At 31.9% G+C, this 14,470-nt stretch overlaps 1 protein-coding gene across 2 annotated transcripts; it reads right to left on the bottom strand.

The window, feature by feature from the left end:
* Window positions 1-4,002: 4,002 nt before the first annotated feature.
* LOC143053998 (carbohydrate sulfotransferase 15-like) lies at window positions 4,003-14,186 on the bottom strand. 2 transcript variants are annotated; one of them, XM_076226834.1, is made up of 7 exons: window positions 13,856-14,186; window positions 11,467-11,677; window positions 9,505-9,618; window positions 7,244-7,403; window positions 5,923-6,088; window positions 5,428-5,575; window positions 4,003-4,365 (listed from the first exon to the last, which is right to left on the bottom strand). In XM_076226834.1, exons 1-7 carry the CDS (start codon window positions 14,153-14,155, stop codon window positions 4,037-4,039), a joined length of 1,428 nt encoding a protein of 475 aa, XP_076082949.1. In that variant the 5' UTR covers window positions 14,156-14,186; the 3' UTR covers window positions 4,003-4,036. The 2 variants fall into 2 exon arrangements, with proteins under 2 accessions (XP_076082949.1, XP_076082950.1); XM_076226835.1 differs by lacking the exon at window positions 13,856-14,186 and having other exon boundaries at window positions 11,467-11,842.
* Window positions 14,187-14,470: the final 284 nt, after the last annotated feature.

Genomic DNA, 14,470 nt, shown 5'->3' with positions numbered 1-14,470 from the left:
GTTACACCGTACAATTTATTTATACACTAAATAGAGTTTGATGGAGCGTTGTCTCATTGACCATAATACCACATATTCGCGTTTCTGTTGACTTACAACATGTACAAGATACAGACAAACCGTAATGTTTGAATATCAACAAATGAACCATGAAAATGAGACCAAGGCCTGATGAACCTTGCAATACAGGCATATATACTTTATAAACAATATGCACTTTAAATATAACTGATAGTATTCCTTATATAATCTTACAACCAGCTTTAACATAAAACCAAAGCATTTAGCAATGAACTATACAAATGTAGTCAAACATTGCCAGACTGAAATGTACACCTTACAATTATTCCATGACTTTAACTCTAATCGACAAACCATTGAGATTAGTTGAACACATTACAGTAAACTACATCTAATGTTGTCCTGGCTAAAAACACCCAATTACATCTTACGGTTGATGTTTACAATATAGATATACAAAAACCGTTACACACGTGTACATATTCCGAAGAAAAAAAGTTCAAAGTAAAAAAAAAGGTATTATTTTTCAGACATATTTTCATAATTTTGGAATTATATGTCGTACCAGCTATCTGTAAAATTATTAATTTGACATTAAAAGACTCCGATTTGCATCGAGCATCAATCGTTTCTTCGTATATCCTATAAACGATTGATGCTCGATGCAAGTCGGAGTCTTTTAATGTCATATCATTAAACAATTTTAACATTTGAATGGTGTATGCACTGATTTATTGCAAATATTGTTAATACATTACAAAAATGCTTTGTTTAGTGCATTTATGACCTAATTTTGTTACAAGGTTATTGTTTCAAATAAATTAACAGACGTTATAGGTTATTTTATTGTTAGTTAAGTATATTTATATTATTTTTATGATCATCTGTTCAGTATTTGGAGTTTTTATAGTTCGCTTTAGTATTTGTAGGCCTGTTCATTACTTAAATAAAAGACAGTAAAAATTATTCAATTGTCTAATATCCAGTTCAACATTAATGACCAACAACTTTAAATGATATTGGTATCCGTCTATAAATCATTGCGGCATTTGCATAATTAAAACTGATTTTGTTATTCTTCATTTGAAAAAATATTCTATATACTAGATCATTGGAAATCCCAATTTGATTAAGTTGAATAGGTGTATCATGGACACAGGTCAGAAAAAACTAATCTCTCATCTAATTTTTCGAATCTATCCAACTTTCATACATGAAATTGTTACAGTTAAATCAGCTTTATAATTCCGAAAAGGGAAAAAATAGATATCAAAGTGACATTCAAACTCATCAGACAAAAATAAAAAAAAGACCAAAAGACAAAGAACGATACACAAAACACAAACTATAAACTGAACATTGAGGATCACGAACCCTAATAAAGACCGGGTTGATCTCTATTGTTCCAGATTATTGCGCCAAAAAATGTCCCTCTTTCCATTATTGTTACAAAATAATTCAACACGTATATGTGTCAAGTATCACTCAAAAAATAATCTTCATATCTGACATATACCTTTAATTGCAATGAAACCCTTCTACTCGTTACAGAAATTCAACATTATTTCATAATTCTAAACTACTGGTGCAGAATGTTCATGATGTCTGTGTACAAATATTTGGGATTCATTATTTCAACAAAGCGTGACAATAGAAAAACGAACATTGATTTCATAACTAAAGGTTACTCACACAAACATTCTCTATACTAAAGATTATATGGTTCTTCTTTTTCTTTTTGTTTTGAATTTTATTTGCCAAATAAATACATCAAATATCAAAAAGTAGCATCTCAAAAATACTGAAATCCGAGGAAATTCCAAACGGAAAGTCTCTAATCAAATGGCAAGGGATGATTTCAAGTTCACCACTGGAAACTCTTATTTGAATAGCTTTTATCCGTTATCAAGGAATATTGCTAAATAAAAATTGGCAGTTCATAATTGGGAGGGCTTAAATCATCTCTTTCACCGTACAGTTACGTTCGCAACCGGACCTTATTATGAATTTATAGATGTAAGTCAAAATATAAGGCTTCCTTAACTGTGTCTGAAGTTCCTTTGACATACGATGACTACAATGCATCCAACAAAGTCACTAAAGATTGTTATTTAATAACAGTACATCATCAATATAGCGAAAAGTTAAATTAAAGTGTAATACTGGATTCTTTTAATTTTTTTCAAGAAGCAACTGTATTGTAAGTCAGCAACTTATAAATTGTAGAACAAGTCGTCAACTGAGCACCATTAGTTCCCATAGAAATGACAATTGTTTGTTAAAAAAACACGTCTTATAAATATTAAAATATTTTGACAATTAATAAATGCAAACATCTTTATAAGGGCAGTTTCAGAGGAATATGTTTTATTGAATCAAAGCAATTTATTTACAAAGTACGATTTATCTTTCCCTACGTCGAGATACTTGTAACTACGTTAGTCCTTATATTTTATGAAACAAAGCAGAACCAACTATGTCAATTTGTCCTTTAGTTTTGATTGTGGAACATAAACCCCTTGGTATATGGTAAAGGGTAGTCAAATGTATTGACATTATCACAAGATGATAGGGTTTAGATGATATGTTCTCTAACAGATTTAGATTTGTTTTATATTCACATCTGATTAATGTGGCCTCTAGAATATGTAGTTTCACAAATGCTTTGAAACCCTGATTTGATTGCTGATGAAATTGATGTTAATTTTGGAAAATATTTTATTTTGTGTTGAGCACATGAGAACCGAATTCGCGACACTTTATTTTTAAGAACTAGTATTTGTATTAATGTATTTGATAAAGAAATTATTAGTTTGCTCTATTTGTGATGGTTTCATTTATTCGAATTATTTTCAATCCACTTATTGTTTGGTTCAAGACAATCACGCTGAATTAATTTATTAACAATGTTAAAGTCCACAAGGTATGAGTCCACAAGAAGAATGACACTGAGCCGACAATTTTTACGTCTTACTCGCAATAACCTTGTATGATTAAAAGGAAAAGCAATATAATAAACCATTGTAACACAGCCTCTTATTATGATAAAAGGAGTCGACAACTGCGCAACGTTGGATCCCATGGAAATGACAATTGAAAAACCAGGTCTTATAAACTGTAAAATATTATAACAATTAACGAATTCAAATATTTTGAAAAGGTCAGTTTTGGATTTTCTATTGAATCAATTTTTTTTTTACAAAGTACGATTTATCCTTCCTACTTCAAGATAATTGTAGCTATGTTAGCCATGTTTTTCTACGAAACAAAGCAGAACCAACTCTATCAATGTATCCTTAGTTTGCATTGGGTAATATATACTTTGTTGTAAGATTACTTGTTAAAAGCATTACAAGATGAAAGGGTGTTAGATTATATGTACTCTAAAAGATTATTTTTTTATATTCACATCTGATTCATGCGGCCTCTAGAATAGGTAGTTTCACACAAAAGCTTTAACGCCTGGGTTTGATTGCTGATAAAATTGATGTTAATTTTGGAAACTATTTTATTTGATGTATAGCACTTGAGAGTCGAATTCGCGACGATTCACTTTCAAGAACTATTATTCGTATTAATTTAGACATTATTAAACTTTGTTATATTCGGTTTTTTTTTTTTTTTCTTCGAAATATTTAAAATCTGCGGATGTCGTAACAATTGTTTGCTAGAAAGTATGTAGGATGTAAGTATTCAAAATCCTGTTTGGTACTAAACTGTTACGCTGAATTGATTTTTAGCAATGTTGAAGTCCACAAGAAGAATGACACTGAGCCGACCATTTTGACATCTTACTCTCAATAACCGTGTATAATTAAGCGGAGAAGCAATATAATAAACCACAGCTTCAGACAAACCTGTGACATCCCAGACTCGAGATTACATTTTGAGACTTGTCTCCACTAGAGGATTGGGTACATGTTATGATTAATGTGCATCCTTACTAAATTCATTAGTTCGATCTATTTATAAATTTGACTGTTGTTTCAAAATGAAATCTATAATCGAATACAAATTAACGAGGTATATATTTATTTCTGAAATATTTTGTAGCGTTTTTCTTGCTAATAAAATAGCGTTTCACTTTACTCCTTTTAAGTTTAGACAATAAAGGCTTTCTGGCAATAAATCTTGAACAGTTTATTTTACTGGCCATTTCATCTTGTGGCTGAGGTGAAAGGTCTATTCCATATTCTTCTAGTAGACTGTCCATGTCGCGCTGGCTATCGTAATAAAATGTTTCTAAAAGGCTTCTCGTTTCGTTCATTATTGGCGACCTGTAATTTGTTTTATACTCCAACTCTCTACATGCCATTTTCTCCAGCACATACGGTCCTACGTTGTCTGTAAAAAAAATGCTTTCAAGTAATTCATAAATTTTCTACAACAGAAAACAAAATACTCTTTTGTGCCTGTCACAAGTAAGGAGCTCCTGGTCTTTGTTAATCTTGTATGTTTTTGTTTTTTTTTTAAATTTAAGTTCATTTTATATGTTTGTGAGTTTAGTATGACGTCCTTTTTCTTGAACTACACATGTAATATATATTTATTGCTTAGTGGTCAGCTGACGTCGGACTCTGAATTTGGTATTTTACTCGCTGTGTTGAAGACCAGTTGTGATTATGAATGTTTTTTTTTTCCTCTTCGGTCGGGTTGTTGTCTCTTTTAAACATTCCCTAATCCCTTCTGTATTTTATTATTGTAATACAAACAACATAGTACGTCATATATGACGTCACAAAGAGTTTCAGTAAAATATGTACCTCTAACGATTCAAATAAGTGACACCGGTAACGAAACATGTATAAAACAGTTTTTCAAGTTTTGCTTTACAATCAAATGGTAAATACATGAATATTGATTGTATAATTATCTATCGTACAATATATGTCGCACTCGCATGCAATCTGGAACAATTAAAAAATCTATTAGCAAAACAATATTCATCTTTTAGAAAATATACAGATATTTTAGTCTTACGGTATGGAACTTTGACAAGCATTAACAAACGAAGTTTAACAGTTCGTGTACTTTAAGACATATTGTGTTTTTTTTCAATATACAAAACATTCTTTAATATTAACATACAACTTTGTTTCACAATAAGGGGTGCATGTTTAGTACCCTTGGAATTTCCTTTATTTGACTATGTTAATCGTTTTCGGAATTTTTATGATAAACCAAAGCATATTTATTTATAAACAACATATATTATAATGTATCATGCCATGGATTACAAAATATGAACGTGCACATTAAAACAATCACTTCATTTGTTAAAGTGGACTCAATATTCTATACAATTAGAACATTCACAATGCTTAATATTTTGCAAAACCATACACTATAAAACATGCAAAGTATGAGACAAAATATTAATTTTAAGGAAGAGAGTATTGTACATACCCAGATTTAAGAATTTGAACACTTTCATCAGAGTTCCTGCTATATTATGTTCGTAGTCTTCAGTGCGTATAACCATAAGCTGATCTTTGTCAAAGACCTTTAACCAATCACGCAGAAAAGTACTGTAAAACCCCGAGGATATTGGTGCCTGAAACGTAAACACGGTTTTGTAATCCGAATGGAAAGAAAATTGAACTAAGCATGTTTTCAGGAGTACTTTATTTTACTCAAGATTAATGGTGGTTGAAATTTTGATGAAAACATATATATAGTTAGTGTGTTTTCTCCAGAAATAAATCTTTAAGAAATGTTTACTTAGAAAGTTACCGAAATTATAGATATATAAATAAAGAAATACACTTGCAAGACACATAATCACTTTATGCTCCTGTCCCAAGTCAGGAGTCTGAAGTGGGTGTCGTTGAACTGTTATCAATTATACACACTGCATGAACATTAAATAGTTGATATCGTCTTAATCATAATCAAACGTACCCGTAACCTTTTGTATAGAACTGTATCATATAAACATGCCCGAAGACTTTTTCTATTGGTACAATTAGCAAATGTAGAAACAGCATGTTGAACATCTTCATGGAATTCCTTGGCACTGGGATGTATATTGATCCCCAAATTCGTATGTAGGTAATGACTGTAAAGTCTAAAATAAAATAATTTAATTTTGGATGTAACGCTTCTTCTGATTGGCTGACAGTGTTTTGTCTATCAGATGATAGACATAATTTTGTAATGTTACCATGACGTCATCAACGTTTATTTTCACAATTTTTACTCTGGTATAAAATGGATTTGAATTAAATTATAAGTAATAACTGTAATATTTTTTCTGTCTATTCGAAAGAACATACAAAATGCGGGTGATTCAGTGTGCACCAACTTTTTGATGTTAGTTCTTCATAGATACAAAAAATATTACAGTCAATCTGGCCTTCAACAACTACAGCACAAATACAACATAGCTGGCTATAAATGGCATGAAATAATTCAATTGTGAAAAATAACTGTCTAATTTATACGAAAAATAAATATGACAGACAGAACCAATGATAACCATTGAACAACAGGCTCCCGACTTGGACAAGAACACAATCATATTTTACTAATAACCAAAAGATTTATGCATCTTAAAATCTACGTTTCCAGAACGCAAATGGTTAGATTACTACTACCTTGAAGTGTTATGTCCAGAAATAAATAAATCAATGGATATAGGAAGATGTGGTATGAGTGCCAAAGAGACAACTCTCCATCCACGTAACAATTTATAGAAGTAAACCATTATGGGTCAAGGTACGGTCTTTAACATTGAGCCTCGAGTCATCTCGAACAGCAAGCTAAAAAGGACCCCAACAATTACTAGTGTAACACCATTCAAACGGAAAACCAACGGTCTAATCTATAAAAACAAATCAATGATTCTTATTTGTGATAGCTAATGCATCAAATCTTTTATCAGAATAGACAATTCCGTGTTTGCAAAGGCTTCATAATATTCAAACTCAACAGGTTTTCTATTGTACATGTATTTTCGCCAGTTTATTAATATTTAAGGATCGCTGTAGTTCAGTCTGTATAGTTCAACAATATTTGTAAAATGGATTTAAAAAAATACAGATTAATGAATGAATACAATATCTGACTTATTTCAGGAAACTTAATTCTGTACGTGCATTAGCGCTCGACTGTAACCTCAATTGAACAGGATTGTCAGTTTTCCTACCGAAGTTCGCTGGTTCTCTTAATTGACCAAAAACGAAATATGACAATAATGCTAAATTCTCTCTCAAAGAATTACCTTTCAGCTGGGTCTCGTATAACGAGAATTAGCCTGATATTTGGATTTATATGAGATATCAGATTCGGTGTTATATAAACTGGTTCTTCTGATGTAGGATTATTCTGCGGTATCAATGTCCAATTAAAAGGGTACCAGATGTCCATTGGATCGCCATGACCTTAATAAAAACAGGGAAAATGAATGAACTGAATAAGCTTTCTTAAGGTTCTTTTTTTTATGGTGGGGTTCGTATTACTCTGTGTTTACTTTTCGTTGTTGTGTTTTGTGTGTTGTTGTATGTTAATTGGATTTTTTCCTCATGTTATTCTCTTTACTGATGAGTTTGAGTTAGTTCTTAGGTTTATTTCGCCTCTATTTTACGTATAATTAACATTGAAACTTCTTTCATTCGGTACAACACAGGACATAAGAGTTTTCTCTACTGTTTTTACAATAAATGTTGTATTTTTTGATAGTTTATAAAAAAATGTTATTTTTATGTGACTTTTCTATTAAACAAGAGGCTCTCAAGAGCCTGAATCGCTCACTTTTGTTTTTGCCTAAATCTTTCATAAATGATTATTTTTGATTTTCAATACATATTAATGAGTGGCTTAGAAATGCCATTTAAATGTTCATTGTATTTGTCATATTTTCTTCTTTAAGCAAAGAAATGCATTTCTACCATATGTTTCATTTTGCTAAAGTGTCAATGTTTCTTGACGTGCAAGGAAATTTTTTTTCAAAATATGAATAACTTGTGTAAAATTGTCATTAAAGGGAAATAACCCCTTAAGGGATCAATTGACAATTTTGATCAAAGTTTTTTTGTACATCTTATCAGCTGAACATTTTTTCTGTTTACAGTTTATCATTATCTTCAATAATATAAATAAATCAGATATTAACCAAAAACTGCAAATTTTTCTTAAAATAACAAATTTAGAGGCAGCAAATCAACAATGGGTTGTTCGGGATGTCTAAAAACTTCAGGGCTGATAGATCTTTACCTTTTGAACATTGTTAACCAAATCAGATTTGCTCTCAATGCTTTAGTTTCTGATATATAAGCCAGAAACTGCATTTGATCCCTATATTCTATTTTCAGCCATGGCGGCCATGTTTATTGATGGCTCAAAAATTTGGATACAATTCATCAATTAGATTTCAAAAGAAACATTCTTTAAAGTTAAGAAGTATTAGGCACAATAGTTTCAGTGGAGAGATTGTTAAATGTTAGCAGACTTGAACAAATTGTTTAAAATTGTTTTAAAAGGGCAATTACTCCAAAAGGGGTCAATTGACAATTTTGGTCATTGAACGTCTTGTAGATCTTACATTGCTGAACATTATTGTTGTTTATAGTTTATATATATATCTATCTAAAATATTATTCAAAATAATAACAAAAAACTGCAAAATTTCCTTAAAACTACCAATTTAGTGGCAGCAACCCAACAAGATGTTTTTTTCGATCTTTCTGAATTGCAGGGCTGATAGATCTTTACCAATTGAGCAATTTATTCCTTAACAGATTTGATCTAAAAGCTTTAGGTTTTGAGAACTGTATTTAACCCCTTGTTCTTGTTTTAGCCATGGCGGCCATGTTTGTCGATGGATCAAAACTTCGGATACAATTTATAAACAACATATTATAAGGAACATTTAGTTCAAGCTGGAAGGTATTTGGCCCAGTAGTCTCATAAGAGAAGGTTTTTTTTTTATAGTTTACGACGACAGACGACGGACGCCAATTGATGGCATAAGTTCACATCGGGCCCTTCGCGTCCTGGTGAGCTAAAAAGCTGACTTGTTGTACTTGTTTACATTATGATAATATTATGACAGCACACGCGACTTTCCCCTTCACATGAAAGGTTGGAAGTAGTAAGACTAGTGTACAAACTGATTTAATCCTACTGGATCTTATTTGTTTTTCTTTTCATGTCGACAAATTGAAACATTGTGTCTTGTGTATAGTAGATGTAATTGCTCTTCAACTTTATACTTGTTTGACTTTTTAACTATTTTAATCTAAGCGTCACTGAGGTGTCGTATGTAGACGAAACAAGCGTATTGTGTATCAAATTATAAGCCTGGTACCTTGATAATTATTGATAGAAGATTTTTTCCCATTGTACATATTGTTTTCGCAACATGACAATGTTTTGTTTTATTACAATCAATACTTTCTTAGTTACAGACAAGATGATAGAGAATTACTGTCATCCAATCAGAATCATTGATGCAAAATAATTGCATTACAATTATTATTTTACCTGTCACGAAGTGTGAGTAGTACATATCTAAGTCATAACTATATGTAACTCGTTGTGGTAAGACATCAAATATGTCGGTAAAATTCTTCAGTGTTGAAATTGGACCATCTGAATCTAAAAAGAAAAGCTTGGTAAAAATTATTTGTTATCCAATGATTGCACTCTTGAAAATTTTGTAATGTTATTTTTGTAATTACACATAATCTCTTTTATAAAAAGAACCCACTTTATATTTGAAATTCATACATATCAATAAAACACCTGAGAAATCACGGGAATTTGAATCGTAGTTTCGTGATTATTTTCCAAATTAACACGACAAACTGAAAAAAAATGCTAATGTTGAAAGTAAATGTGTAAGTAAACTGGTTTCGTCAAGATATTCTTTTCATTTTCCGTTTGTCCTGAACTGAAGTTTGTCAGTTATACAATTGTTTTCTCGTTTTAATAACATTGTGGTGCGTTGTTGTTTGAACTGATTTATATCTTTAGACCAATCTGATTTCATCTAGGTACATAATTTACGCTGCAGTGTCTTGTTATTATGGATACTTACATGTATGAACTTTTTTATGAATTGTTGATTTCCTGATCGTGTGCTTATATATAGGAAACGATAACCTAAATCCGATTAGGATAACGGGGAAGATTTGGAAAGCATCTTCATTCCCAGACTTTTAGAGGGTAATGACACGCTTTTAAAAGGCATCGACATACTTGTGTATATATTTAAATATAAAATATTAAAATTGAGATTGGAAATGGGGAATGTATCAAACAGACAACAACCCGACCATAGAACAGAGAACCTCAAATGTTTACTTTGCGGAAACATTACTTACGGATAATAACCTTTCTGAAATGAAATTATTTCTTGATATCAAGAAATTAAAGCCCAAACAAAAATTTAAATTCGCAACTGAAATGTTCTATTATAGTCAACAGTGTTAACATAGATAGATCCCATCAATCAACGCGTTTCCCTTTTGAATATGCATTAAATATTCACATCTAGACGTATAACCAGTAACTATATAGATATAAGGAGACCTGGTATACGATTGCCAATGAGACAACTTCGTAAATTTTACGGACGGCATCACGAGTTGGTTGACCGTTATGGAATAACCGTTTCACAAATGATATCGAATATGTTGGCGTTGTCAGTTTATTTTAGTTTGACTGTGTATCTTTCGTCCCTCTTTTCCTTACGTCGTAACTACAATCCCCTTCCCTTTCATGAATGTGACCTATCGAACTAGACTATTTACCAGATTTGTTATCAGATCAGCAACACGACGGGTGCCACATGTAGAGAAGGATCTGCTTACCCTTCCGGAGCACCCGAGATCACCCCTAGTTTTTGGTGGGGTTGGTGTTGTTTATTCTGTAGTTTTCTGTGTTGTGTCATGTGTACTATTGTTTGTCTGTTTGTCTTTTTCATTTTTAGCCATGGCGTTGTCAGTTTATTTTCGATTTATGAGTTTGACTGTCCCTTTGGTATCTTTCGTCCCTCTTTTACTAAATAGCTATCAATCAGAGTTCAAATACAGTGTATCTAAACAACGACCTTTTATGAAATTTCGTTGCAATGTCAACTTACGTTCGCCATGCCGTTTCCAATACAACTTACGTGCAACGTAACTGTTTCCATGACAACTTACGTTACCAATACCGTTCTCATGAAACTTACGTTTACAAAATCGTTTCCATAACAGCTTACGTTCACCATACTGTTTCCATGACAACTTACGTTCACCAAATCGTTTCCTGGACAACTTATGTTCACTATCCGATTCTATGACAACTTACGCTCCCAATACCATTCCCATGGCAACTTACGTTTACCATATCGTTTCCATGACATCTCACGTTCACCATACTATTTTCATGACAACTTACGTTCACCATACCGTTTCCATGACAACTTACGTTCATCATACCGTTTCCATGATAACTTACGTTCACCATACCGTTTCCATGACCAGAACCAAGTTTCTTTTTTCATCAATCCTTTATTTGGCATGATCTGGTGATGTATCATCAACCGGCGGAATAAATCTGTCGTTCCTGATTTACATACACCAAAAATGTGGAAGTATGGCAGACAACGAAGGTGTCCATCTTCTATCCAACACGGGTTCTTATAATTCTCCAGAAGTCTTGGTCTTTTCTATAACAAATATATAGCGATGCACGTAAGGATGCTAGCTACTTTTTTTCCCAAAATATCATGGTTTTTAGAGACTGCTTTGATTTCATAGAATGTAAATAAAGGAACTAAAAAACAACCGGGGAAATATCATATTCCGTATGCTTGTTTTTGCAATAAAACCCATTAAAACTTTGGCGGTTTTTTTTCTCTCTAGATCTTTCACACATTTATTACTAGCAACTTTTTTCTTTCAAAAACAATGAAAAATAACAATAATTTTATAAAAAAAATTTAAATACATAAAAATGTACTGCTTTTTAAACTTAACATAATGTAATAAAATCATGAAAAGAAAAGTAATGGTTGGCGAGCAAAATGTTAAATGAAACTGCATGGATAAAACCAGAGTATTCCGAATATGTTGCAAACATTGAAAAACATTAGCAAACATCCGTAAACATTATAAATCCTCAATTTATATATAAAATAGTTCTTTGACCGACGTAATATTGTTAGTGTCAATTTTTCGGCTGGGACACATTTTCTTAACACACAAACTGGTAATTGAATATTATCATAACATTTATTTAATGGAACTTCAACCCTTGGTACTTAACCAGATGCTCATTTCAAAAATGGATGTTTATAATGATAAGTGTACTGATTGAGGACAAATATGTTTGAAGTCCTAAACTTTATACAAACGTTTGTATCACGTGCTATGCAGAGTCGTAGAATGTTTCCCCGTGTTTGAAGTGAACATGCATTTTCTTAAAATGTCTCCACAAGAGACCAAATGACACCGAAAATAACAACTATATGTCACTGTACGGCCTTTGATAATGAGCAAAGCTCCTGTAACACACCAACAAACGACAACCACTGAATTACAGACTCCAGACATGGGACAGGCACATATACTAGTATACAGAATATGGCGGGGTTACACAGGTTAGCTCTTTAAAGGACGTGTATTTTTTGTTAATTCAACTGTCTTGCAAACTATGTTATAAGAATGTGTTTTTTTTTTAGAAAATGAATATAACACTATAAATCTTAACAATCGTAATTATCTTTTTAAGGACCTGGGACGCTCAAAGCAAAAATTTGAAAACAAAGATGTATAACACCAAAAAAAAACAACACGAAGAGCTACATGCATATGACAAACACATATAGTTATGTAGGTGATATTATTTTTGAAAATCAAGCAATTTTAATGAGGATTAATATCTTTTTATATATGTTCGTATTCATTATTTGATTACGATGAAAAGAAAATAACTATTAATATTGTATAATTGCAAGGGTCCTTTAAAAGCACAGAACGTGGCACTCTTTTACACGAAAAGTGCACATAACGGGGCACTGTTTTAAACGATGTCCCTATTCTAACATAACTTGGATGCGTATTTATACATCCTACACGGCTCACTTTGGCAGCCTCACTTTGGTAGGCTCACTTTGACAGGCTCACTTTGACAGGCTCACTTTGGCAGGCTCACTTTGACAAAGGTTTACTGCCAATCAGAAGAACATCAAAAGTGACCATATTTCTATGTCCTAGTCACCCATAAACATAGGTGCTTATTCGTTGGACAACATTGAAAATATGATGGAAAAAAGAAGATATTTATGTTAAAAAATGGCATCAAGCATTATGGTATATTTAGTTTATGAGGGCTGTATTGGGGTTTACATAACATATAATTATTGGCACAATCTACAGATAAGTGGCTAAATAAAGTCGAGCCAAAAGATAATTTATAGAGAAAACTATGCAAGTAAATAAGGAAAAGCGACAAGTTTAGGTGCTTAGACATAAAGAATAGAGAATTAAGAGCAAAAATATAAAGAAAAGAGAAGAGCGAACCGCAAAATTAAAGATTACAACATGAAAAACCCAAATAAAACCCTATATTTTCTGTCTATCCAAGTCAAATTTTTAAAAGTAAACTATTATAGGACAATATACGGTATTCCAGAAGCAGCCTTGGCCCACACTGAACAGCAAGCTAGGGCCCCCAAAATGACCAGTGTTAAACAATTCAAACGGAAAAACCAACGGTCTATTCTACATATATTTAAAAAAAACCGATAATGTTTGGAAAATATGAATTGTAGGAAAACAACATAAACTACATACATTGCCCACTCCGAAATCAAATTCAATTCATGATTAAAAAAATCACTTACCATGCAAAGAATGTCCTCGACTGGTTCTCTGATTTTATTAAGGTTCTTCTGGGGTACCAGTTCTAACGTTTCAGTACAATTAAAAGGATATGAAATATTGGGCAAATTATAGTGTACGAATTTAAATTCTGTATTCCGAAAATCCTTTACATTAATAAATGACCTGTCAAACACTTGAAATGAACGCACAGATTTGTCACGTGACTGCATATGGACAGCTGGAGTCTCAACATGAATATTATTTTCGTACTTTTTGCTCATATATATCCATGCAAACAAGGGAATGTAACCACAGAACATAACAACAGAGGCTAGACATCCTAATTTTAATCTGCAACTAGAAATAAAATGAGTTTTGTAGTAACCAAAAACCATAGAACCAATAATAAAGTTTGAACTTAAGAATTCCTTAAACAAAATATGACCTGAGGTCGCCTACACATTGTGATGTAGATCGTGTTGCTAAGTCTTTAGTTCTCTTTTTCGTGTTTTGTATTATATTATTTTTTTTGTAATCTTTTTTTCGTTTTTTGCCAAGACATTATAAGTATTTTTTTACGAATTGATTTTGGATACCTCTCTTGTGAGTTTCGCGCACTCTTTATATTTTGTGTT

The sequence above is a fragment of the Mytilus galloprovincialis genome, chromosome 12 (genome assembly GCF_965363235.1).
Source record: "Mytilus galloprovincialis chromosome 12, xbMytGall1.hap1.1, whole genome shotgun sequence".
Taxonomy (NCBI): domain Eukaryota; kingdom Metazoa; phylum Mollusca; class Bivalvia; order Mytilida; family Mytilidae; genus Mytilus; species Mytilus galloprovincialis.
This window is presented reverse-complemented; position numbering and strand designations above follow the sequence as displayed.

Excerpts from the sequence above, each read along its gene's own strand:
- LOC143053998 (XM_076226834.1), bottom strand. The coding sequence starts at position 14,155 with ATGTTCTGTGGTTACATTCCCTTGTTTGCATGGATATATATGAGCAAA. Across the intron at positions 6,089-7,243 it reads ATACGAGACCCAGCTGAAAG|ACTTTACAGTCATTACCTAC; the intron begins GTAATTCTTTGA and ends ATTTTATTTTAG. Across the intron at positions 4,366-5,427 it reads GTTCAAATTCTTAAATCTGG|ACAACGTAGGACCGTATGTG; the intron begins GTATGTACAATA and ends TTTTTTTTACAG.